Raw genomic sequence first — 24,287 nt, 5'->3', positions numbered from 1 at the left:
GAGAGCCTGCTCCCTATTGAAAGCTGCTGTCTGTTGGGTATACTCATTGAGAAAATTTCTGCCTTATGTTGGACCCTGTCTCTGGTCAAGAGTTGTGGCTGCCAGCCTTGTACTTTCTTCTTTTTGGCTGTGCCAAGCAGCATATGGGATCTTAGGTTCCCTGACTAGGGACTGAACCTGTGCCCCCTTCAGTGGAAGTGTGGAATTCTAACCACCAGACTGCCAGCAAAGTGCCTGCCTTGTACTTTCTTGATCCTGTGACCTTGCCTTTCTTTTTAAAGAATTTTATTTTATTGAAGTATAGTTGATTTACAATGTTGTGTTAATTTCTGCTGTACAGCAAATTGATTCAGTTTTATATATATATACATATATATATATATGTATATATACACACACATTCTTTTTCATGTTCTTTTCCATTATGGTTTATCATAGGATATTGAGTATAGTTCCCTGTGCTATATAGTAGGACCTTGTTGTTTATCCATCCTACATATAATAGTTTGCACTTACTAATCCCAAACTCCCAATCCCTCCCTCCTCCTCCCCCCCTCCCTGTTAGTAACCACAAGTATGTTTTCTGTGTCTGTGAGTCTGTTTCTGTTTCATAGATAGGTTCATTTGTGTCATATTTTAGATTCCACATATAAGTGCTATCATATGATACTTGTATGTCTCTTTCTGACTTACTTCACTTGGTATGATAATCTTTAGGTCCATCCATGTTGCTGCAAATGGCACAATTTCATTCCTTTTTATGGCTGAATAATATTCCATTGTCTATATATGCCACATCTTCTTTATCCGTTCATCTGCTGATGGGCATGTAGGTTGTTTCCATGTCTTGGCTATTGTAAATAATGCTGCAATGAACATTGGGGTCCATATATCTTTTTGAATTATAGTTTTCTCCAGATATATGCCCAGAAGTGGGATTGCAGGATCATATTAGCCTGTTTTTCTTGATCCTATTGACTTGAGGTATCTCTGGGACAGGAGAAGGCGAGGTGAGCTGTACTCTGGAAAGTGTCTGCTCTAATGTTTGGTTGTGGAATTTTCCATTTTCCAGCGATAGAGTTAGACCAAAGGACAGCAGTGTTGCTGAGGCAGGTGAGATGGGCCCAGGGAGGGTGACTGTGTAGCTCATTCTTATTTTAGATTGTATATCCATTTGCTCGGGTACATTAGAACTAACCTTTTGCATGCTACTCTCATCTTGGATACCAAGAAGAGAGGGGTGGGGAAAAGAGTGATTAGAAGCTTATTTACTCAATTCGGGTCAGAGCACAAATGGGAAAGGTTAGTGTTTTAAGTGAGAGCGTGGAGAGCAGGGTACAGAGTTGGAAGCAAATATTATTTTCCAGGATGTTTTGACAGTCTGAGAGGGCCTTTGGCAGATGTCTCTCTTACCAGGATCAGAAAGCCTGTGGGGTGGTATTCCGGTTGCCAACCTGAACAGTTCTTATTCTTTGGTACATCCATTAGCAGGCTGGTTTCAGTCACTTAGCACCTGGTCTAACTTTATACCTGGATCTAAGGCATGCTTTTGTTTCCCCAGCCCCTTGACTCTATGTGTGGAGTCAAGATGGCTGTTTCAAGGCCATGCTAAAATTCAAGAGTGCATCAGAGTCCCCCGGAGGGCTGGTTAACACCTGGATTCTTGAGGCTCACTGCCAGAGTTTCGGGTTCATTAGTTCTGAGGTGTTCCCAAGAATCTGCATTTCTAACAAGCTTCCAGGTGATGCTTATGCTTATGCTCCTCTAGTGAAATGCTCCAGGGAAATGGTTCTTAACCTTAACTGTGCGATGGAAACACTTGTTGATTCCAAAAGTACTGACGTTTGGGTCACACACCAAGGGATTCTGATGTCCTTAGTCTGAGATGTGACCTCTGCATCTGGAATTTTAAAAGATCCACAAGTGATTGGTGGGAACCACTGTCCAATGGAAAAAGCACAGGCTCTGAATTCAGGACACCTGGGGGACACCCCAACATTAATTCCTCTGCTTTTGTGTGGACAAATGACTTCACTTCTCTGACTTAGCTTTGGCTTCCTCATGTGTGACATGAGGACAATGATACCTACATCTTAGTGTTGTGGGGATGATGAAAATGAGATTATGATGGATATGAAAAGGCTTTTTAAAAGATTGTATTTATTTATGGCTGCAACGGGTCTTCGTTGCTCCACGAGGGCTTTCTCTAGTTGGGGTGAGCAGGGAGCTACTCTTCATTGTGGCGTGCAGGCTTCTCATTGCAGTGGCTTCTCTTATTGTGGAACATAGGCTCTAGGGCATGTGGGCTTCAGTAGTTGTGACACACGGCCTTAATTGCCCTGCTGCATGTGGGATCTTCTTGGAGCAAGGATCGAACCTATGTCTCCTGCATTAGCAGGTGGATTCTTAACCACTGGACCACCAGGGAAGTCCATAAAAAGGCTTTCGTTGAGTTTACATTCTTATTGAGGAGAAGGAAAATAACATGAATATCCATCCGATGTTGATAAATACAATGAAGGAAAAGGGCTTCCCTGGTGGCTCAGATGGTAAAGAATCCACCTGCAATGTGGGACACCTGAGTTCGATCAGAATGTGGGAGACCTGAGTTCGATTCCTGGGTTGGAAATATCTCCTGGAGGAGGGCATGACAACCCACTCCAGTATTCTTTCCTGGAGAATCCCCATGGACAGAGGAGCCTGGCAGGCTACAGTCCATGGGGTGGCAAAGAGTCAGACATGACTGAGCAACTAAGCACAGCACATGGAGGAAAAATAAAGCAGCTAATTGTGTCCAACTCTTTGTGACTTCATGGACTGTTGCCTGCCAGCCTCCTCTGTCCATGGCATTCTCCAGGCAAGAATACTGGAGTGGGTTGCCATTTCCTACTCAAGGGAATATTCCCTACTCAGGGATCTAACCCGAGTCTCCTGCATTGCAGCCAGATTCTTTACTGTCTGAGCCACTAGGGAAGCCTTGTCTTCTAGCCTCTTGTGCACCAAAAGGTGAAACAGATCAGGAACATTGGTATGACCTGAAAACTTTGTAAAAATGCAAATCTTTTGCCTTTGGTAGTTTTTCTGCTGGTTCCTCTGCTTGAGATGCTCTTGCTGCTGGCGCCCATTCCCTATCTTCCATCTACAAGGTGACTACCTTCAAGGTCCAGTTCAACTGTTATCTGCCTTTCTGTAGTACACAACAATCTGCTTTCCATCCCCAGCTTCCTCTGACCCCAAGCAGTCAGAATGAATTGATGCCTTATCTAGTTCCAATAGCATTTCACTCATGTCTTCACTGCAACACTCATCCTTTTGTATATTTATTCACATATGTAACTGTCTGGCAACACTGTGAGCTGGAATCATGTAGTTTTGTTCACTGTAGTATCCCCAGCATCTAGACCAGCACCTGAACACTAACAAACACAGGATATGACTTTATGTTGGTGTTAGACGTGTTCTTCTTCTTATTTTTTTTAGCTTAAAAAGATGCCAGCATGGAATATCACCTCCTTTGCTATCACCCTGAGGCAAACCACCATCATCTCTTGCCTGAATTATTGCGGAGCTTCCCAACTGGTCTTCCTGCTTCTATCCTAGGCATTTCCACGCACCCTCCCCACCCCTGACTTCCCCACCCCCGGCCACCTCCAGTCTGCAGCCAAGGTGATCCTGCTAAAATGTAAGTCAGACTAACATCCTTTGGTGGCTTCTCACCTCACATTGAGTAAAATCCAAAGTTGCCACCCAGTATGTTCGTGCCTGATCTGCTCCCCTGACCCCCATTTATCCTGTGCATAGAGGCTAAAGATACAGACTTTGGAGCCACACTATCCTGGTTCTCCCATTTATCAGTTATGTTACCTAGGGCAAGTGACTTAACCTCTCTGTGCCTCAGTTACCTCATCAGCAAAATGGGGACAATAGTATCTCCTTCACAGGGTTGCTGTGAGAAGTAAATGAATTAATATGTGTAAAGTACCTAGAAAAGTGTCTAGTATGTGGTGGGTACTAAATCAGATTTTGTTAAATAAATAAAAATCTGTCATTCTTTCCCTTGCCCGCTCCTCTCCAGCCAGTCTGGCATGCTTGTTGTTTCTAAAACACACTCCTGTCTCAGGACCTTTGCACGTACTGTTCCTGCTGCCTACAATACTCTTTACTCAGATATCTCCAAGTGTTGCTCCTCATCTTCTTGTAGATCTCTGCCTTCATGTCACTTTACTGGGGAAGGGGCTTCTTTGACTGACACCATTTATAAAATAGCAACACTCTCCCACTCTCTGTCACCAGTGCTGCTTTATTTTTCCTTCATAGTATTTATCAAGATTGGATGTATATTCATGTAATTTTCCTGCTCCTCAATAAGAGTGTAAACTCCATAAGGACAAGAATTTCACTTCCCTTGTTTACTGTTATATCTCCAGCACTTATACCAGTGTCTAGCATATAATGGTTGCTCAATAAATATTTGTTGAATGGGTGAATAAAAGACAAAAGCAAGAAAATTAAGGTCATGCTCTTTCTGCCAAGATAACACGGCAATAAAAATGTGATAAAGAAAAGATACCTGGATAAAGGAAAGAAAATGATAACGGTATAGAAAGGGACAAAGGGAAAATAAAAGCCTCTTTCCCTTTACCCTCATCTGTTCCCGTAAAGGTAACCATAGCTGTATTTTCAGTTTCATTAACCAATAATTGTATTGTATACTTGCTATGTGTTTGAGGTTTGAGGCACTGAGAGCTTAAAAATGCAGTCTTTACCTTCTAGGACCTCACAGTCTTTCTGGGGGGAGAACATAAAAGAGCTGTGAAGAACTGCAGAGTTCAGAAGTGGGAGCCATCACTGCAGGCTGGTAAGGTCAGGAAAGGTTTCCTGAATGAGAAATTCCTTGACTGGAGTTTGGAGCTCGGGCAGGTTTCAGTCAGAGAGAGGTGAGTGGCCCAGGGATATATGGATCTCTAAGAAGAGGTATCTAGGTTGGATAATGAAAGGGGCCCTTGAGATAACAGATAGAAGTGGAGCCTGGCTGAAACTGAGGCTTCATGGGGTGGGGGAGCAGTTGGAGGAAAGACTGAAGAATAGGGGCTGGGGCAGTTATAAGAGTACTGAAACAGCTAGGAGGCGTGTGATGATGACTCAGAACATCACTGAGAGTAGACAGGATGTGTTTGACAGACACTAAGTCTAAGTCTAAGTCGCTTCAGTTGTGTCCGACTCTGTGCAACCCCATAGACGGCAGCCCACCAGGCTCCCCCGTCCCTGGGATTCTCCAGGCAAGAATACTGGAGTGGGTTGCCATTTCCTTCTCCAGTGCATGAAAGGGAAAAGTGAAAGTGAAGTCGCTCAGTCATCTCTGACTCTTAGCGACCCCATGGACCGTAGCCTACCAGGCTCCTCCGTCCATGGGATTTTCCAGGCAAGAGTACTGGAGTGGGGTGCCATTGCCTTCTCCTGACAGACACTGAAGTGGTGCAATTATTAGGAATTGGTGATTGGACAGATATCTTTGGGTAAATAGGAATAGGGAATACAAGCATGACATCCCCGTTTTTGAACATGGGCAACCAGGAAAATGGTGATAACATTCCCTGAAACAGAGAAGTCAGGAGGGGAAGTGTTTGGGGATGTAGTGTGGTGGTCAGAAGTGGAGAGATGAATTTGACTAGCCATATTGTTGAGCCTTTCCTTGAACATGGGGACTGCCATCAATTTCCTTAGCATTACCCACTGAACCTAGAAATGCGCTCTGCATACAATGGGTGCTAAATGAATGTTATTGGTGAAGAAAGGAGTAGAAGCTGGGAAAGCTGAAAACCTTCCCAGTTTGCCTGGGACATCTCCATGATGTACTTCCAATTGGTAGGAATTGGTAGGTAAGATGATGCCTAGAGATTTCCGTAAGTCTGAGTGGAAAGGGGATGAGAATCCAGAGGACCCTCTGATTTTAATGTCTGAGAGGAGGACCAGAGTTTGCCATCCCAGGTGTCTATTATTTGTTTGGTCTTACTCTCCTCGTTTGCTTCAGCTTCCTTTTGAACTCTGATGACCAAAGCCTAAGTATTGCTCCAATTGTCTCATTTCACAGTTGCTGGAAGAATTCAGCCAGATAATGCTGCATGCTAGTTTACCACTTTGCAGTGACTACTTCAATCCTACAACTAGGCAACCTAAGGTTTCTAGGAGCAGATAAAACCCCTGTGCAATCTGTCACTGTTTAGTTTTCATTGCCAATGTAATTCTACCAAGTTAATGAATAGCTGGGTTGGAGTGGGGGAAGGGAAGAGATGCAGAATGAATGAAGAGAAACTGTCATTTATGGGCAGATTCTGTTCTGCTTCTTAGCAAGACATTGGGTACATGGTGAACCATTGAGGGTACAATTGTCATCATCACCATCATCATCAAAGTACTTTTATGAAGTGCCTAGTTTCAGGGCTTCTGAGCTAGGCCTACATAGAGAACTACACAGTTCTGGAATTTCACTTTTAGACCATGCATGGTCTAAGACCAGATACTGATGTGGACATGTGCAAGATGGATTTAAATCCTCAATATGGTTTATTTACACATTATATGTCACCACCTCTTCTACAGGTTCCTGATTATTTCTGGAGTAAAATCTATCAAGCAGATATATCCTGTATGCTCAATGATATTATCAGCTCTTTGAAGGCAAAGAACCCAACCTTACAATTCTGTCTACAGACTTGCTGTACAGAACATATATAGATGCTCAGTATGGATTCATGAATCAACCAGACCTGATGGGTAGACAGAGTACCTTTCAAACCATTAATATTTAACTCCTTTGAACCTCAGTTTCTTCTATAAAATGGAGAGAATAATTGTATCACAGACATCACAGGGCTGTTGTGAGGATAGAAAGCCAATGCATATAAATTGATTAGCACACAATTTAGTATTGTCTGCTCAACGGTTAGCTATTAATTTAACAACACGAATTTCTACCTCCCGCTTACGTAGGAGACTGTGGAAAAGGGGTAGCAGCTTTTCACACAAATCTGGGTATTCAATTCAGCCTACGGAGGTATACTTGTCAGTTGCCTCTGCATTGGGATTTGAGAGAAAAAAAAAAAGATTCACCCTCTCAGATATCTTCGTTTCTTTTCTGCCGTCACTCTTGAACAAGGATGCTTTGTTGGGGGTGCGCGTGTGAGTTAACTGACTGGGAGTGAAGGATGGAGGGGGAATTTGGGAGTGAAGGCTAGGACTCAAGTGGCCGTATCAGGCACTTTTTCAGTCTTAACTCAGCAAACATTTGTAGCTAACCTAACCAATGCCAGGTGTCGTCCAGGAGCTAGCAGTCCTAGAACAGACCAGGCTCGCACCCTTGCCCAATTTTACGGAGGAACGTACGAACGGACCAGAGAAAAACTCTGATTAAACAGCTAGTTCAGCCGAACAAGGAAACCCGCTTCTAGCTCTAGTGCGCAGGCGCTACGCCCCCGGCGCGCCAGCGCTCTTCCGGGGCGTCGCAAGCTCCGCAGCAACCAATGGGCGCGAGGCGCCGGGACCGCGCAGGCAGCTTGCGGCTTCTCCCGGAAGTCGCTTCCTAGCTTCTGAGCCCGAACCCGTGGAGATGAAGTAAGGCCTCAACTGCCCTCTGAGGAGGGCTCAGGGGAACTGGTGCCCGGGAGCAGCCCACTGGGGCTGAGGTGGTAGAGCATCTGCGAGGCTGACGGGCGGGAGAGGCGGGGAGTCTAGAAAATTAGTCTCTTGGTTTTGTTCTGTTTTACCTCAGGCCGGGGCGCGCTTACACGTCCGCTTTTCCTCTCGGTTTACAGCCCTTTAACTAAAGTGAAGCTGATTAATGAGCTGAATGAGCGCGAGGTCCAACTAGGGGTGGCGGAGAAGGTGTCTTGGCACTCCGAGTACAAGGACAGCGCTTGGATCTTCCTGGGTGAGGCCCACGTTTTCCTCCACGTTTTCCACCCTCCTTCTCTCCTGCTCTGCTTCCTAACATTTCAGCGTTCCCACCTTTCATTCCTCCCGACATTCACCACCCACATTTATTCCCTTCCGCTGTCTCCCTGTAAATACGTTTTCCTTGTCTGTTTTCTCCCCATTTCTAGTTTGCTCTCTCTGCCAAGTCAGTGCTCATAATAGGTACTGCCGGTCGTTCGCTGTGCTGAAAATCGTGCCACTTGGTTTCTCAGATACCGTTATTATCATCCTCCTGTCCCTCCCCATTTATACAACTAAAGAAACAGGTGCAGAGAAGTTAATGACTTCAGGTCACATAGCTTAGGAAGTGGAATAGCCAGAACTATGGGACTCTAGAACTCATGGTCTTAGCCCCGATCTCATATTACTTGCCAACTCCCTCCCCTCCTCATTCTCCTTCCCTCAGAGTTTATTTTCCTCATCTAATTATCTCCTGCCTTCTATCCGTGGCCATATCACCATCTCTATATTCACTTTGTGTCATATGAGGTAATTTGACAATTTATTCAAAGAGGTTATTGCACCAGACATTGTGTTAAGCATTTTATTTCCATTTATTTAACTATTATAACAATTCTGTGAAGTTAGAACTGTAATATCCTCATTCTATGGATGAGGAAGGAAACATTTGCAGGGAAATTTATTTCCTATGAAATGCTTAACAATTGACTTTATAATCCTTAGTCTTTGTGAGGTGGGGTTAATATTTGCATATTTAAACTGATTTTGGACCTTAGCTGTGAATTTGCAGATAGAGAGCACATGAGTTCAAGATATGTTTTTGGAAGCCAAGTTTTGTGCTGGAAACTATCTGCTTTGTCCAGAAGATTTTGGGTGTGAGGGGGGTTAGTTTGGTTAGGGGTGACCCCAGCTTTTCCACTCAAAGTTAATCACTCTTTTTTTCTGTATTACTGCTGCATCTTCTATGTGCTTCTGTCATTGCATTAGACTAGGTTCTTTGAGGGAAGGCCTTGTTGCTTATTCTGATTCACATCCCAGAGCCTGGCCTAGTGCATGCATCCATGGTACATAGTAGACACTTGGTAAGTGTTTGCTAAACTGAAATGTATTTTTCTTTTTAAGGGGGACTTCCTTATGAACTGACTGAAGGGGACATCATCTGTGTGTTCTCACAGTAAGTCACCTTTTTTTTTCTTCTTTTTAGTAAGTCACTTTTTATTTCTAACCTGGGTCATCAGAGTAGTTTGCTTCTGTAATGCATTTTATGGCATCACAAAAGCCCATATATTTTAACTCTAGACTGACTGGCCTTCCTGCATGGGGAGGCCTGGAGCTTCTGTTCTAGTCTAGATCAGTCCCAGGACATGGTTCTGGAACTCTCCAATGTGCCAGATCCAAGAAGTTGGTTGATATAGGAGCCTGTCTTGGAGATTCTGGTCTTTTTATGGCCTTTTCACTGAAGCCTATACTGGAACAGACTGGAACTCCTAGGAAGGTATTCTGTTGGTCCATCTCCTTGGGCTCTTATAAACTAGTGGTAACTCATGATCATGGGGCCATTCTGGGCCCACACCTGTGTGGCACTGTAGGATTAGGGCAAAGCACAGAGGAACTGGGGAAAAAGCAAAAGGTTTAGGCAGTAGTTTTCTTCATTGTTGTTGTTTGTTTCTAGTTGAGTGTAAGGTTGGTGAGCAGAGCCAGTCTCTTAAACTGGAGACTGAGAATCACAGGCTGATGAGGGATAAGAATGAATAGGAGAACCTTATAGTCTTCATTCTGCTACGGGATGATAGCAGCAGCACTAGGTGGGAGAGAGTCTTGGCAGCTCACACTAGTAGTGGCAGCTGGTAGGAGAGGGGTTGGGTACAACCCCAAAGCTACACAGAGTAGTTAGTCCATAGATGCCAGAAGGCCTTGGCAGCTCACAGCAGCAGAGAGCCACGACCCCTGGACTGTGGAGTCCTCAGGCAGAGGACCATGATAAAAGAGGTTGGGCAAGCAGACAGTGGCTGGCTTACCCTGGCAGAGGCATTACCATGGCAGGGAATGGTTGGGCCATCCAGTGGGCAGAGGTCCCTGGCTGATTGGTTGGGCCATATATAGGACAGAAGGCCATGGGAAAGAAATTGGGCAAGAAAAAGGCCATGGTAGAGGGCCCTGGCAGGGCCTGAGGCTGCTTCTTCCAACTCTTGGGTATTAGGAAGTTCACAGTAGGTACAGCCTATAACTTTCACCCCTTTGTGGTAGCTCTGCCTAGTCCAGTCTTCCACCTGGGAGCTGTTTTTGTCTTATTTGCATTGAGCGATGATCACTAGTGTGTGCATTTATTCCATTTCTCTGTTTTGCCTCCACACATTGCTCTCCATGAAGATTGCTTGTGTCACTGATAACAGTGGCTTTCAAAAAATATTTTGTTTTCTGATTATCAGAGTAATGTATAGTAGTGGTAGAACATTTAGGAAAAAGAAAAAAGTATGAAGAATAAAATAATAATGTACTTTAAGGAAAAAATGTTAACATTTTTGTGTTTATTGTCTTCAATGTTGGGCATTATTTCCAGTATTTTGCTGTTATGAATTATACTGCAGTGTACATTGTGATATATACATCTTTGTATGCCTCCCTGATGGTTTCCTTCATGAAATTAATTTATAAACATTGTCATATTACTCTGAAAAGTTTGTATGTTTTCACTCTGACTGGAATGCTCATTTTCCTGAATCCTAATCAGTAATGGTTATTTTAAGAAAATATTGCCATATGACTTCTCATTATTATTTTACTTTGCCTTTATTTTATCATCAGGGAGGTTGAATATCTCTTCATAGATTTATAGGCCCTTATTCTTTTTCTTTGAAAATTGTCTATTAAGATCATTTGCCTATTTTTTCCCTGTTAGTGTGTTCCTCATTTTCTTACTGATTTTACAAGAGCCCTTCATGTATTAAGGATATTAACTTATTGTTTTTAACACTTTACCATGTATTGTATTGCTGTGGACTTATTTTTTTAATTTGATGTGTTATACTACATTGCCATTATTATTTCTTGATGCTCAAACTGTCCCAGTTTGGTCTGTAGTTATCCTGTCAAGCCAGCTCCTGTATTCTTTTTTCTTTTACTTTTTATTTTGAAATACTTGAAATAATTTCTGGGTTAAAACAGGAAAGTTATGAAATAGAATAAAGAATACCTATATCTCCTTTACTCAGAGTCCCCAGATGTTAGCATTTTATCACATTTGCTTTATTATTTCTCTCCACCTATATGCATATTATTTTTTTTCTGAACCATTTGGGGGTCAATTGCAGACATGATGCACATTTACCCCTAAATTCTTCAGTGTGAATTTCCCAAAATACTGGGACATTTAACTTCAGGGTAGTGATCAAATTCAGGAAATCAACATTGTTACACTGTTATCTAATCTGTAGACTTTATTTGACTTCCAGTTGTCCTGATAATGTCCTTTATAGCAAAAGGGAAAAAAATGGCTTTCTAGCCTTAATCTGTGATATAAATTGCAGACGTTTTTCTCCTAGTTTGTCATTTGACTTTGCTTATTGTGATTATTTTTTTGCTTTGCAAAATTATTATTTTTAAATTTTTATGCATTCATTTATTCATATGTTTAAATGATCTTATGGTAACATTGACTTTTTAGGGGATGTACAGTCCTATGAGTTTTTTTTTTTTTTAATACTTGAAGAGATTTGTGTAATCACCCTCACAATTAGGATGAAGGACAATTCCATCATCCCCCAAACTCCCTCATGCTGTCCCTGTATAGTCTGTCCTCTAAGTATTTCATGTGGTCAAATTTATCAGTCTTTTATTACTTCTGGATTTGAGTCATAATTGGAAAGTATTTCTCCCCACCCATCCGTGTTCTCTTCTAATACTTGTATGGTTTCAGTTTTATGGATTGAAATCTCTGATCCATTTAGAGTTATTCTAATGTGTAGTGTGAGATATGGACCCAATTTCATATTTTTTAAATGGCTATCTAGTTGTCCCAACAGCATTTATTTAAAACTCCAAATTTTCCCCCAGCAAATTGGAGTGTCACCCTTATACAGAAGTATTAACTTGGGAGGTGATTTTGATGTCTTTATAATGTTGAGTCATCTTATGCAAGAAAAAGAGATGTTTTTAGATTTATTGAAAACTGTTTGTGTCTTTCAGTAGTTTTTAAGAGTTTTCTTTGCATAGACCTTGTACATTGCTTGTTGTTAAATTTGTTTCTAAGTATTTTATCTTTTTGTTGTTGCTGTTATAAATGGGGCTCCTCTTTCCTTATATCTTATGATTATTGTTTGTAAGAGGGTGGTTTATTTTTGTTAACTTTATATCCTGTTATCCTACAGATTTGTTATATTGTTTGTTTTTATCATTGTTTATCATTGCTTCTCTTGGGTTTTCTATATATATCATCATACATAATCTTCATACAGAGATAGCTTTACTTTTTCATTTTTTAATTCATTCTTAAAATTAAAGTATAGTTGATTTACAGTGTTGTATTAGTTTCTGCTGTGCAGCAAAATGAGTCAGTTATACATACACATATATATAGTCTTTTTTTATATCTGTTTTCTCCTGTCTAATTGCATGGGCCAATACCTACAATATTAAATAGTGTTAAATAGTTGAATACCGTAGTTGAATCATTTCTAGTGTTTTCTTTTAAGTAAGATGCTAGATTTTGGACTGAGGTATATGTATGGGATCATGTTATAACATTTCCATCAGTTACTATTGTATTTTTATGACTGTAGTTTTAAATTTATGAAGCTTTAACTTTTCTGGAATTAATTTTTATATAATGAGTAAGGTAGAATTTTTTCTATTTTCTTTTTAATTAAATTATGTCTTTATTAACTTCCACCTACCTTCCTTAGATTTACTCTCCCCTGCCCCCTAGTGGCTTGTGGGAGCTTAGTTCCCTGACCAGGGTTTGAACCTGGACCCTGGCAGTGAAAGCACCAAGTCCTGACCACTGTGGCTGCCAGGGAATTCCCTTTTCCTTTTTAACAATAAAATTCTTTAATGTTACAGATTTTCCTGAGTGTGGTTTTAGCCACATCCTGTAAGTTTTGGTGGGCTTCCCTAGTAGCTTAGATGGTAAAGCATCTGCCTGCAATGCAGGAGACCTGGGTTTGATCCCTGGTTCAGGAAGATCCCCTGGAGAAGGAAATGGCAACCCACTCCAGTATTCTTGCCTGGAGAATTCCATGGACAGAGGAGTCTGGCGAGCTATAGTCCATGGGGTCGCAAAGAGTCGGACAAGACTGAGCGACTAACACACATAAACACTAAGTTTTGGTATATATTCCCATTTTTGTTGTTTTCTATGTAGTCTACCATGATTTCTTTATTTTATTTCACTTTCTTTCGCATCCAGTAGTTAGCCTGGAGAATAGGTTTCAAGTTCTAGTTAGGGCATTTTTTGTTTTGAAATTATTGTTCCCAGCTGTTTCACATTATGATTGGAGAACATGGTCTGTGCTGTTTTTGGAGATGATGGACGTTTACTTTGAGATCTAGTCTACAGTCAATTTTAATATGTGTTTCATGGTTTCTTGAGAAGAAACTCTTTTTGTACAATCGAATATATCTGTATATCTACTAGTCTGATGTTAATATTTTTAACAATGTAATTGTTATATTATTAAGTATATGTTTATTTGTAGTTATATAATTTTATGTTGATTCCTCTGACTTATTTTTCTCAATTTTATGTGTTGTGAACTCAAAGTGGTGTGTTAAAATCTCTCATAACTTTCACTCTTAGTTGCTCTTTATATTTTTAATTAAAATTTTTGATGTGTTAATTTATGTATAAAATTTCATGACTTATGTATTAGGACCTTTTCCTATGTAAAAGAGCCCTCTTAGTCACATTTAAATGTTTCTTTTGGTTGGCCTTGAATTCATCTTTGATCTTAATAGTACCACCCATTTTTTAAATTGGGTGTTCTTGATATATCTTTTTCTAACTTGTAATTTTCAACCTTTCTTTGTCATCTTGTTCTCAGTGTGTCTCCTGTACAGATTATATAATTTGAATTTTGTTTTGTCATCCCATATGAAAGTTTTTACATTTTAAATCAATATGGTCTTAACTCTTCTATAAATTAAATAGATACGGAGAGATTGTTAACATTAATCTGGTACGGGACAAGAAGACTGGGAAATCCAAAGGATTCTGTTTCCTCTGCTATGAAGACCAGAGGAGCACAGTTCTAGCTGTTGACAATTTTAATGGGATCAAGGTGAGTATGCTTACTGAGCGGAACTTTTCCACTGTGTGGGGTTTCAGTTTCATTTCCCAGCTGATGACTACAGGCTCAAGGGCAGTACTGGTCAGCTGAGTTGCAGAGGTGTGGGGACATACTGACCAGGAGATGACCCCAGGCAATAATTCCGTTGGCTCATGACCCTGTCAGCATGTGTTCCTTTTCCCCATCTCGTAGCAAGCTATGTCCTCAAGAGCATAGGTACCATGACCCCCCACTCCCCTTCACCTTGCACCCAACCAGGCATCTGTTTCTCACCTTTTCCTTCTCACACTCCACTCTCATTTCTGCTATATTGGAACGCAAAGAGACTAGCAAACACTGCTGTTTCATGCTGTCCTGTATCAGGGAATTGGGGGTTCTGTCATGGTTTCGTGGCTGAGGACATAGCCATGTATGTCTCTCACATGTCTCCATTGATTTAGCAGTACTGGGCCCTGAAAATTCTCTAGTTAAAATCTGATGACAAATTCTATGAAAGTAACTCATTCTGAAGTTTTCTGTCCTCTGTTCTCTCTCTTCCATCCTTGTAAGTGAGACAGGGTGAGTGATGACATGAGAGTGAGACATGAGAAGGGGATGGGGCAAGTCAGGGTTATCCATGCTCCACATGCTCCCTGTGCTCATTTAGGAAAAGCACTGCCATTGAATGAGCATTGTCACAGGTTGGAGGGGTGACTCTTGACTTGGAGAATTTGTCACTGATGGCACCAGCAGTGAAAGGAAGTCACCATAAAAGGTGACTTTATTCCACCTTTTATGGTGGAATGGGATAGGTGAAAGTACTCAGGCTTAGGGGTAAGAGTAAAAACTTGCTCTTGAATGGAACAGTAAAAGCCAGACATTTCAAATTTCGGATGGCATTGCCTGTAGAATAAGTCTGTATCTGCCTGAATGTTTTTGTTTTAAGTGAGGGTTTAATTTTTTGTTGTTCACCTGGATAGTTGTGATTCGCAGTGATAGTATCAGCATGAGCCAGTGGTTCCAGTATGGTGGGAGTGGAGCAAGGTGTGAGGGCTTAAGAAAAAAGAAAGTAGTCCTTTCTAGATTCCTTACCCCCTTCCAGCTATTGTTCTGCTTTGGCCTCATCCAGTTGTGTTGAGAAAGCAGCTGTAGCCTTGAGCTGAATTTCAGGAATTCCCTTTAGCTTCCAGGCTTTTTCACAGTGTGTTTCACTGTAAATTAATGTTACAGGAAGGTAATTCATGTTTGTGCATCTAAACTCTTGCAGTTTTCCATGCTGCTTGTGCTTTGGGGGAGTACTTCCCAGCCTTTTTTCACTTCATGGCACACTTACAACATGGAGATATTTATATAGAACTCTGGGATAAACTGATGAGGCTCCCAGGATCTCCAGCTGCCCCAGGCCCCACCTGACTGCCCCCAGGGCTGAGCAAATGTGTAGGGATGTGTGCTGTGACACATCAGTTGGGCAGGTCTGCTTTTGAGATTTTCTGAGAAACAGAATTAGCAAGAGGGTAATGGGAATGGTTCAAACCATGGATTTCTGCAGCTGGGTTCAAATAGATAGAAGGCTGTGTTTGGTAGCAAATAGTTAGATGAGAAGGCTATCTGCTAAAGCATTACCCGTCTGTCTTAGATCAAAGGAAGAACTATCCGAGTGGATCATGTGTCTAACTATCGAGTTCCTAAGGACTCAGAAGAAATGGATGAGGTGACCAGAGAGCTGCAGGAGAGGGGCTGTGGGGCTCATACTCCTCCACCAAGTTCATCTGAGGGCTCTGAAGATGACAAACCCATCAAAAAACGCAAAAAAGGTAAATGGTTAAGGCCTATGAGAAGATTCTGGGTAGGCTTAATGTTTGCTCTTCTTAGCCTTCACTGAGAGTTGGTAGTCAGTTCTCAAGTGTGAAGGGGGCAGGTGTGGGGAACCTTACTTTAACTGGGAAAGAAGAAGTATCAGCAAAAGACGAATGCTGTGGGCTAAATTCTGGCCACCAAAATGCATATATTGAAGTCCTAACCCTCTGGTACCTAACAGTGTGACTGTTTGGAGGTAGGGTCTTTAGAGAGAGAATTAAGAGCTGGAGTTGCCTTATGCAGCAACCTGATGTATTAAGGGTGATAGACATCCAGCTTGGATTCTTGGAGGCACATTTCTAGAAGTAGAGACTGTGAGTGTTTCACGCTGCTGCCAAGCATGCTTTCCTTTTGTATATCCTCCATCTTTTCCATCTTCTTTTTCTTACTGATTGCGCCCCTCTTTTCCTCCAGACAAAAAGGAAAAAAAGAAAAAAAAGAAAGACAAAGAGAAGACTGGCCAGGAGGTACAGGCAGAGCAGCCAGCCTCCTCTTCATTGCCCAGAAGCAAGACAATAAAGGAAAAGGATGACCCTGGCTCTAAAAAGCACAGTGGCAAGCACTCAGAGACGGCAGAGAAGGGTCAGAAGTCAGAGTCCAGGGAGGTGCGGAAGCCCCACCCCAGTTCCCCTGAGGTCAGGATGACCTGCCGTGGTGGAACGGAGGACCGAGAGAGGGAGCCAAGGAAGGAGAAGTCCAAGCACGAACACAAGTCATCAAGCAGGAGGGAAGAGAGAGAAGACAGGCACAGGGAGAGAGACAGAGGTCGAAGCTCAGACATGCATTCCAGACGGCATGACAGGCGCTCTGAGGGGCGGCATGACAGGCGCTCTGAGGGGCATAGTCACAGGAGTAGAAGTAGGAGCCGAGATAAATCCCACCGGCACAAAAGGTCCCGGCACTCCCGGGACCGGGAGTCCTCTAATCCCAGGGAGCGCAGGCATCACTGATGCCACAGCCTGTTCAGCTATTCAGTGAGGTAGAATTAAAACTTAACTGTATTTTTCAAATACAATGAAATTCAGTTATTTTACTATTTTTACATGTAAAGTCTCTGAGAATGAATTCTTTTGATCCCTTGAGTATAAGAATCATCAAGAGAGCTGTAGTTTTGCTGTTAAAACAGCAAAATGTCCTGGATTCTTGAGCAGAATCCATTGTCCCTGGGAGTATACTCGGTACTTTTAGTACTTACCAGAGCATGTATCTTAAATCTGGGTTCATAAATATGGCAGTTGAATTTATGACCCCAGTTTATGATGAAATGGCCAGGAAGGGGAAATACCAGACAGTTCTAGAATTCTAGTCTTTGTGCTACATGTTAAGAACCTTTGCAGTAACCTTTCCAGTTGGCAGCTATAACCACTGAGCAGAGAAGTGTGGCTTAACTAGGTTCAGACAGGTTGCTATGAATGTGATAAGGATTCTTAACATCAGCCTGCTCCTTCCTTATTTTCGCCTACCTGCCCCCTGGTTTTTGAAATTGTAGACATCTTTTTTCTAATTTTGCTGTTTTTGTTTTGGTTGATATGTCTACATTTTTTTCCTTGTAACTTATTTATTTATTTTATTGAGAAGAAATTCACATGAAATTAACCATTTTTTGAAAATTTTTATTTATTTCTTAATTAAAGGATAATTGCTTTACAGAATTTTGTTTTCTGTCAAACATCAGCATGAATTACCATAGGCGTACATATGACCCCTCCCTCTTGAGCCTCCCATCTCCCTCCCCATCCCAACCCTCTAGGTTGATACAGAGCCCCTGTTTGAGTTCCCTGAGACATAACAGTAAATTCCCATTGGCTATCTATTTGACATATGTTATTGAAAGTTTCCATGTTACTCTCCATAAATCTCACCCTCTCCTCTCTTGCCGTGTCCATAAGTCTGTTTTCTATGTTTCTCCATGACTGCCTTGCAAATTCATCAGTACCATCTTTCTAGATTCTGTATATATGCATTAGTATATGATATTTACCTTGAAATTAACCATTTTTTAAAATAAATTTATTTATTTTAGTTGGCTAATTACTTTACAGTATTGTAGTGGTTTTTGCCATACATTGACATGAATCATCCATGGGTTTACATGTGTTCCCCATCCTGAACCCCCCTCCCACCTCCCTCCCATCCCATCCCTCTGGGTCATCCCATTGCCCCAGCCCTGAGCATTTGTCTCATGCATTGAACCTGGAATGGAGTTCTGTTTCACATATGATAATATACATGTTTCAGTGCTATTCTCCCAGAACGTCCCACCCTCACCTTCTCCCTCAGAGTCCATAAGACTGTTCTATGCATCTGTGTCTCATTCTGTCTCGCATATAGGGTTATCGTTACCATCTTTCAAATTCCATATATATGCATTAGTATACTGTATTGGTGTTTTTCTTTCTGGCTTACTTCACTCTGTATAATGGGCTCCAGTTTCATCCATCTCAATAGAACTGATTCAAATGTATTCTTTTTAATGGCTGAGTAATATTCCATTGTGTATATGTACCACAGCTTCCTTATCCATCCATCTGCTGATGAGCATCGGTTGCTTCCATGTCCTGGCTATTGTAAACAGTGCTGCGATGAACATTGGGGTACACGCGTCTCTTTCAATTCTGGTTTCCTCGGTGTGTATGCCCAGCAGTGGGATTGCTGGGTCATATTGCAGTTCTATTCCCAGTTTTTTAAGGAATCTCCACACTGTTCTCCATAGTGGCTGTACTAGTTTGCATTCCCACCAACAGTATAAGAGGGTTCCCTTTTCTCCACACCCTCTCCAGCATTTATTGCTTGTAGACTTTTGGATAGCAGCCATTCTGACTGGTGTGAAATGGTACCTCATTGTGGTTTTGATTTGCATTTCTCTAATAATGAGTGATGTTGAGCATCTTTTCGTGTGTTTGTTAGCCATCTGTATGTCTTCTTTGGAGAACTGTCTGTTTAGTTCTTTGGCCCACTTTTTGATTGGGTCGTTTATTTTTCTGGGATTCAGCTGCAGGAGTTGCTTGTATATTTTTGAGATTAATTGTTTGTCCATTGCTTCGTTTGCTATCATTTTCTCCCATTCTGAAGGCTGTCTTTTCACCTTGCTTATAGTTTCCTTTGTTGTGCAAAAGCTTTTAATTTTAATTAGGTCCCATTTGTTTATTTTTGCTTTTATTTCCAATATTCTGGGAGGTGGGTCATGGAGGATCCTGCTGTGATTTATGTCGGAGAGTGTTTTGCCTATGTTTTCCTCTAGGAGTTATATAGTTTCTGCTCTTACGTTTAGATCTTTAATCCATTTTGAGTTGATTTTTGTGTATGGTGTTAGAAAGTGTTCTAATTTCATTCTTTTACAAGTGGTTGACCAGTTTTCCCAGCACCACTTGTTAAAGAGATTGTCTTTTCTCCATTGTATGTTCTTGCCTCCTTTGTCGAAGATAAGGTGTCCATAGGTGCGTGGATTTATCTCTGGGCTTTCTATTTTGTTCCATTGATCTATAGTTCTGTCTTTGTGCCAGTACCATACTGTCTTGATGACTGTGGCTTTGTAGTAGAGCCTGAAGTCAGGCAGGTTGATTCCTCCAGTTCCATTCTTCTTTCTCAAGATTGCTTTGGCTATTCGAGGTTTCTTATATTTCCATACAAATTGTGAAATGATTGGTTCTAGTTCTGTGAAAAATAACATTGGTAGCTTGATAGGGATTGCATTGAATCTATAGATTGCTTTGGGTAGTATACTCATTTTCACTATATTAATTCTTCCAATCCATGAACCATTTTAAAGGGAACATTCAGTGCAATTTGGTACATTGACAGTGTTATAAAACCACCAACCCTATCTAGTTCCAAAATATTTTCATCACCTCAAAATGAAACCCTGTATACCCATTAAGCAGCTCCTCCCCATCCCCTCCTCCTCTTTGTCCCTGGTAATTACCAATCTGCTTTCAGTTTCTGTAGATTTACCTATTCTGGACATTTCATGTAAGTGGAATCACACATGTGGCCTTTTGTGTTTGGTGCCTTTCACTTAGTATAATATTTTTGAGGTGCATCCATATTGTACCAGTGAAAGTGTTACTCAGTTGTGTCCAACTCTTTGTGATGCCATGGACTGTAGCCTTCCAGGCTCTTCTGTCCATGGAATTCTCCAGGCAAGAATATTGGAGTGGGTAGCCATTCCCTTCTCCAGACACCTCATTCGTTTTTATGGATAATGTCCCATTGTATGGATATTCCATGTTTTGTTTGCCCACTCCTGAATGGATAGACATGTGGGTTGTTTCCACCTTTTGGCTAGGCAGCTCCCTTTTCACGTTCCAGGTATACCAACCTGCTTCTGTGCTTAGTCTGCTTTTCGAGTAGCTGCTCTTGGTGAGGTGGGAACACTTTGTCAGCTCCATTGCATATCTGTCTGGTCTGCTGGGTAGTTCTTTCTCATTTTGAGATTCTTTTTATTTATTTTATTCTATTTATTTATTTACTCAGTCCTTTATGAGTTTGATAGGAACAGTCCACAAGACCTTAATACCTCTGCTGAATTATTAAAACGGAATTTATGACACTGTAACACAGAGGACTAGAGCTTTCATAATGAATGTACTAAGATTAACTGGTGTGTTCGTATGGGTCCTAGATGAGATGTGCAGGAAATTTGGTGTTTGGGATGTTCTTGAAGGAGAGTGGGGAGGGAGCTGGCGGAGATTGGGAAAGCTGTCAGACTATGACGTAGGTCTAACTTCTGGAGAAGAAAGGGAGGTAAAAAAGGAAGTTACGTAGGAAAAGTCTTAAACTGCAGTGGAGTTCTAAGAATATTTCAGCAAGACCATTGGTGAGCCCTTGATCAAGAGTCACCTGTCAGAGGAGTCCCAGTAGATGAGCCTTGGTAAACAGGCATCTTTGCTGCTGGACCTCCGTCAGCCATTGTGACCACTCTGCTCGTGTCCATCATGCCAGTTGTGTAGTAACTAATGAAGGCCCCTGCACCTGGCTGAGTCATTGTGTCTGCCTGGTGGTTCAGTGCCTCTTCCATAACAGATGTTTTCTGGTGGTTGTTAACATATGATGCAGAAATCTTCACACTCTGCGTGCTCCCATGTGTCAGTCCATTTCCTTTGCATCAGATCGCCTTGTCTCTGATCTGCCAGCCCTTTTCCTTCCAGGCTTCCAATTGGATGGTCAAGCCATTGGCCGCTTCCAGGAGTCTTATGTATTCAGTAAATGGTCTCACTTTGGGCCACTTTTTCCACACCAAGTCAAGTGCCCTGCTTCTTGTTCCATCCGCTGGAAAAATGTTCCTTCTCCCCCGTGAACATATCTGCTGTTATATAGATACCACCCATCTTCGTTTTGTACTTAGATATTGAGTGCTGGCCCATCTGTAAACCAGGCTCAAGCTGTTTCCTCCTTCAGCTGGTCATATAGGAATCCCCATATGGCCATAGGTGCAGAGTTACCATAGAGCCTACCACTGTCTGCATCATTCAGGTGTTTAACAGCAGCGCTGATCTACTGCATCTCCATGGAATATATATTTGATTTATGTATCAATTAGGGTTTTATCAGAGGAACAGGGTATACATATATGTATGTGTGTATATATATATATCTACATACGCCATATATATCTTGCATCCAGTATTCAAATGTTGGCTAGTCTTGCCCCAGTGTACATACACCCAAATGAGTGGCTTTAGGTCCCTTCATTAGTTAGTGCTGGGAGAAGCATTACATGGCATTGTCCTTCTAGAGGCCCAGCTACCTCTTCTAGATCTGAGGATGGGCTGATGTCTGGAAATTGAGCAAGGAATTTGGACTTTTTATTGGGGAGAACCTCCCTTGGCCCCCAGTTTCTCCACTCTTGCCTTTTTCAGCTTGTAGATCTTGAGCGATAACCCTTGGTGGCTCTCTGTATTGCTTCTAGGGACACCAAGGTCCATTTGCACCATTTCCACGAGTTAATGTCGGTGAAGCCCGCTTGGCTGCCCTTCTGACCTTGAGGTTCGCTTTTGTATTTGTGTCTTCCTGGCTTCTGGTGGATAAGCACCGCTCAGTTCAGTTCGGTTACTCAGTCATGTCCGACTCTTTGCAACCCCGTGGACTGAAGCACACCAAGCTTCCCTGTCCATCACCAACTGGAGCTTGCTCAAGCTCATGTCCATGGTGTCAGTGATGCCATCCAACTATCTCATCCTCTGTTGCCCCCTTCTCCTCCCACTGTCAATCTTTCCCAGCATCAAGGGGCTTTTCTAATGAGTCAGCTCTTTGCATCAGGTGGCCACAGTATTGGAGCCTCAGCTTCAGAATCAGTCCTTCCAGTACTATTCAGGACTGATCTCCTTTAGGATTGACTGGTTTGATCTCCTTGCAGTCCAGGGGACTCTCAAGAGTCTTCTCCAACACCACAGTTCAAAAGTATCAATTCTTCGGCACTTCCGAGGTTTTTATTACTGTGGGGCCCCAGCTCTGTGATGGTCTCTTACTGCCATCCCTGGCCTGCAGAGGAGGCCACCTCTGAACCTAATGACACTGGTGCCCTTCTCACCAGTGTGTGCCTTGGTGAGTGGGATATCCCCTGGACCCTGCTATGGAATACTACCCTCTGGTGAGGTTTCTTACCTCATGTAATCTCTCCTCTTCAGGATACCTATTCCCCTTGGCCTTTTCATTCCTTCTTTGGTCCTTTGCCAGGACAGCTTAGGTGTTTCTACTTTGCTTAGTGGTGGCCAGCACTTTCTCCAGTCCTCTGTGAGCCACCTCAGTGGAAACTGCTCATCTCCTGCAGTTCTTGCCTGGGGGTTAAATTCTGTATGTATGTGTGTGTGTGTGCTCAGTTGCTACAGTCATGTCTGAGTCTGCAACCCTATAGACTATAGCCTGCCAGGCTCCTCTGACTGGGCTTCTCCAGGCAAGAATACTGGAGTGGGTTGCTGTGCCCTCCTCCGGGGATCTTCCCTACCCAGGGATCGAACCTGCATCTCCTGTGTCTCCTGCATTGCAGCTGGATTCTTTTACCACTGAGCCACTTGGAAAGCCCTCTAAATCCTGTGTGCTGAGTTCTAAGTCTGAATTCTTGCTTTTCTGATTCTTGATACAGCACCCTTGAAGACCAAACCCAGTGTTCCCATGGCTTCTGTCAGTACCTGCCAGTTAATTCCTGCAGCTTTTTGGTAGGCCCAGCACTTCCCTAGCCAGGTAATGCTGGAATTTAATCCTAGATATCAGTTTGGTAACCAGGAAAGAGGCTGGACACAGCTCCTGGGTTGGGGGGGGGGTCACTGTGTGTCTGGTGAGGGGAGCAGCCTCTAGCATCTTCCAGCACAGGGTGTGCAAGCCCTTGTTTGGAAAGAATGGCCCCCTTTGCATACTGAGAGCTGGGTGGGGGTATCTCCAGAGCTACCACCTTCAGGAGAGTCTAACCAGATGTTCCTACCCCACGTTTCAGGGTCCCAAGGATATTCCAACCATATGAAGTCATGTGGCCCTGACTGCAGCAAAGCCGACCTGCCACATGTTAAATATTGAGTATTTAGTCTCCCTGGAGTTCTGCAACTCTTACGGCCTCTTTGTTGCTCTGCTGCATCCACTCCTCCACTGCAGGAACTGAGGGCCTCTTTGGAAGCTCGCTGGAGGCCCTCTGGCTCTCACACGTACTCTTTATTTATTAACAGTCATCCATTTCTTACTACCCTGCTGCAGGGCATCAGTACACTTAACAGTATCCAGCCATTTCCACTGTCTTTGTAGGCCTTCCTTATTCCTCCCCTGTTTTCAAATGTCTGTATCACCACATCTGGCAGCCTGTTTTCTCAGTTTTCCCACATCATCTCCAGAGAAATCTGTAGCAGTTGGGTCCTCAAGGCCTGGGACTATCCATGCCCCACATCCCCTCAGGACAGTGTCCATTCTGCCCACCAGGCAGTGACTGAAGCAGTCCCAGGCCCCATCTTACACAGCCTGTTCTCTTGGACCACTGCTGGCACCATTTGTGATAGTTCGGGTTCTCTGAGAAGCAGGGCCAAGATGGGATTAAACACATAAGAGATTTATCAGGGTAAAGGCCTGTGAGGGAGAATGGGGAGGGAGTCAGGGGAGAGCTTTGGGACTAGATGCAGGTCTCTAACCCCGGTGGAGAGGGAAGGAAGGAAGGGTGGAGAGGAAAATTCTTAACCATGTGGTGCAGTTCTAAGGACATTTTGCGAAGCAAATGCGTCTTTCAGGACAGGCAGTCCACCACGGGCCCTGAGCATC

At 42.6% G+C, this 24,287-nt stretch overlaps 1 protein-coding gene across 1 annotated transcript; it reads left to right on the top strand.

The window, feature by feature from the left end:
* Positions 1-7,550: 7,550 nt before the first annotated feature.
* On the top strand, positions 7,551-18,083 carry RBMX2 (RNA binding motif protein X-linked 2). Its single transcript, XM_081566593.1, has 6 exons — positions 7,551-7,611; positions 7,812-7,927; positions 9,055-9,106; positions 14,078-14,207; positions 15,832-16,009; positions 16,467-18,083. Exons 1-6 carry the CDS (start codon positions 7,607-7,609, stop codon positions 17,000-17,002), a joined length of 1,017 nt encoding a protein of 338 aa, XP_081422719.1. The 5' UTR covers positions 7,551-7,606; the 3' UTR covers positions 17,003-18,083.
* The last annotated feature ends 6,204 nt before the right edge of the window (positions 18,084-24,287 follow it).

Source organism: Giraffa tippelskirchi, chromosome X, assembly GCF_054371585.1.
Source record: "Giraffa tippelskirchi isolate mGirTip1 chromosome X, T2T-mGirTip1v1.2.pri, whole genome shotgun sequence".
Taxonomy (NCBI): Eukaryota; Metazoa; Chordata; class Mammalia; order Artiodactyla; family Giraffidae; genus Giraffa; species Giraffa tippelskirchi.
Note: the sequence above shows the minus strand (reverse complement) of the source record. Positions and strands in the feature narration are given on the sequence as shown.

What these genes read in the sequence shown, in the direction of transcription:
- RBMX2 (XM_081566593.1), top strand. An exon ending in CAGCGCTTGGATCTTCCTGG is followed by an intron (nt 7,928 to 9,054) that starts GTGAGGCCCACG and finishes TTTCTTTTTAAG; the next exon opens with GGGGACTTCCTTATGAACTG. An exon ending in ACAATTTTAATGGGATCAAG is followed by an intron (nt 14,208 to 15,831) that starts GTGAGTATGCTT and finishes CGTCTGTCTTAG; the next exon opens with ATCAAAGGAAGAACTATCCG.